The 1,012-nt window shown below is 33.5% G+C and overlaps 1 protein-coding gene across 1 annotated transcript in view; it reads right to left on the bottom strand.

Annotated features, from left to right (window-relative positions):
• Positions 1-516, bottom strand: part of LOC102830585 (olfactory receptor 7G3-like) — a 2,653-nt gene extending 2,137 nt beyond the window's left edge. Inside the window, exon 1 of the mRNA XM_006877458.1 lies at positions 453-516. Within this exon, the coding sequence (XP_006877520.1) occupies positions 453-516 (64 nt within the window). The remainder of the gene's footprint in view (positions 1-452) is intronic.
• Between the last annotated feature and the right edge of the window lie 496 nt (positions 517-1,012).

Below are 1,012 nucleotides of genomic sequence, written 5' to 3'. Positions count from 1 at the left end.
TGCTATTGAGTAGGTTCCATCTCATAGGGATCCTGTATAGGATTTCTAAGCAGTGACTCATGGCTTTGAACTGCTTACCTTGTAGTTAGCCAACCAGTGCTTCGTCTACAGCACCACACCACTGGGGATTGGATGTAAAATGCTCAGATTCAAATTTGTTTTTCATTTATTGGCTGAAATATTTATATAAAAAAGTTTCCTAATGGAATATCTAACTTCCTTGAGGTAGAATTATAATAAAAAAAGACTTTAACTTGATTCTGTATGTACCATTCTTTAAAATGACAAACTGATTCCTCCCAGCATTATATAAAATGAGTATTGTATCATTAGGAACTCTGAGATTTTAAGGGCATTTGATATATTTAAACCTATTTCAATTATTACTCATATAAACTCTCAAATTCATCATTGGCCAGTAGGAATTACTGCAACATGTCTCCTAAGTCTACCTGAAATGAACCTGGAGATTTCACATTTCTCTTCAGTTTGGTAGGAAAAATGTTCTAGGCCCATTTTACACATTTCCTGTACTGAATCTCCAACCAGCCATTTCTCCAGAAAACCATTTATTGCTATATGATAAAGGCCATATAGATTTCAATGCTAGTGAGTTAGCCATTGTTTTTAACTCTTTCCAGTAGATAAAACCATATAATAATATTTTTAAAATACAAGCCAATAGCACATTTATTCTATTCATAAAATCTAAATATTAAGTTTTACTCCCATCTATTTATAATCAAGAAATGGGGCAAATGGTTATTAAGCAACCTGCACAAAGATCCAGTTAGTGAGTGGCAGAACTAAGATTTGACTTCAGAAAGTATTCCTCCCAAACAAGGGTGCTTAAACACGTATGGCACAGCCTCCATAAAGTCTAAATATCAGCTTTCTATGACATCACTTTGGTTCCCTTGGAATAACACTAATGACTTCCAAATTCAAATTCTAAATCTAAACTAAAAATGATTGTAGCAGTATATTTACAGTGAACTGCCAGAAACTCAAG

This window comes from Chrysochloris asiatica, unplaced genomic scaffold (genome assembly GCF_000296735.1).
Source record: "Chrysochloris asiatica unplaced genomic scaffold, ChrAsi1.0 scaffold00502, whole genome shotgun sequence".
Taxonomy (NCBI): Eukaryota; Metazoa; Chordata; class Mammalia; order Afrosoricida; family Chrysochloridae; genus Chrysochloris; species Chrysochloris asiatica.
Note: the sequence above shows the minus strand (reverse complement) of the source record. Positions and strands in the feature narration are given on the sequence as shown.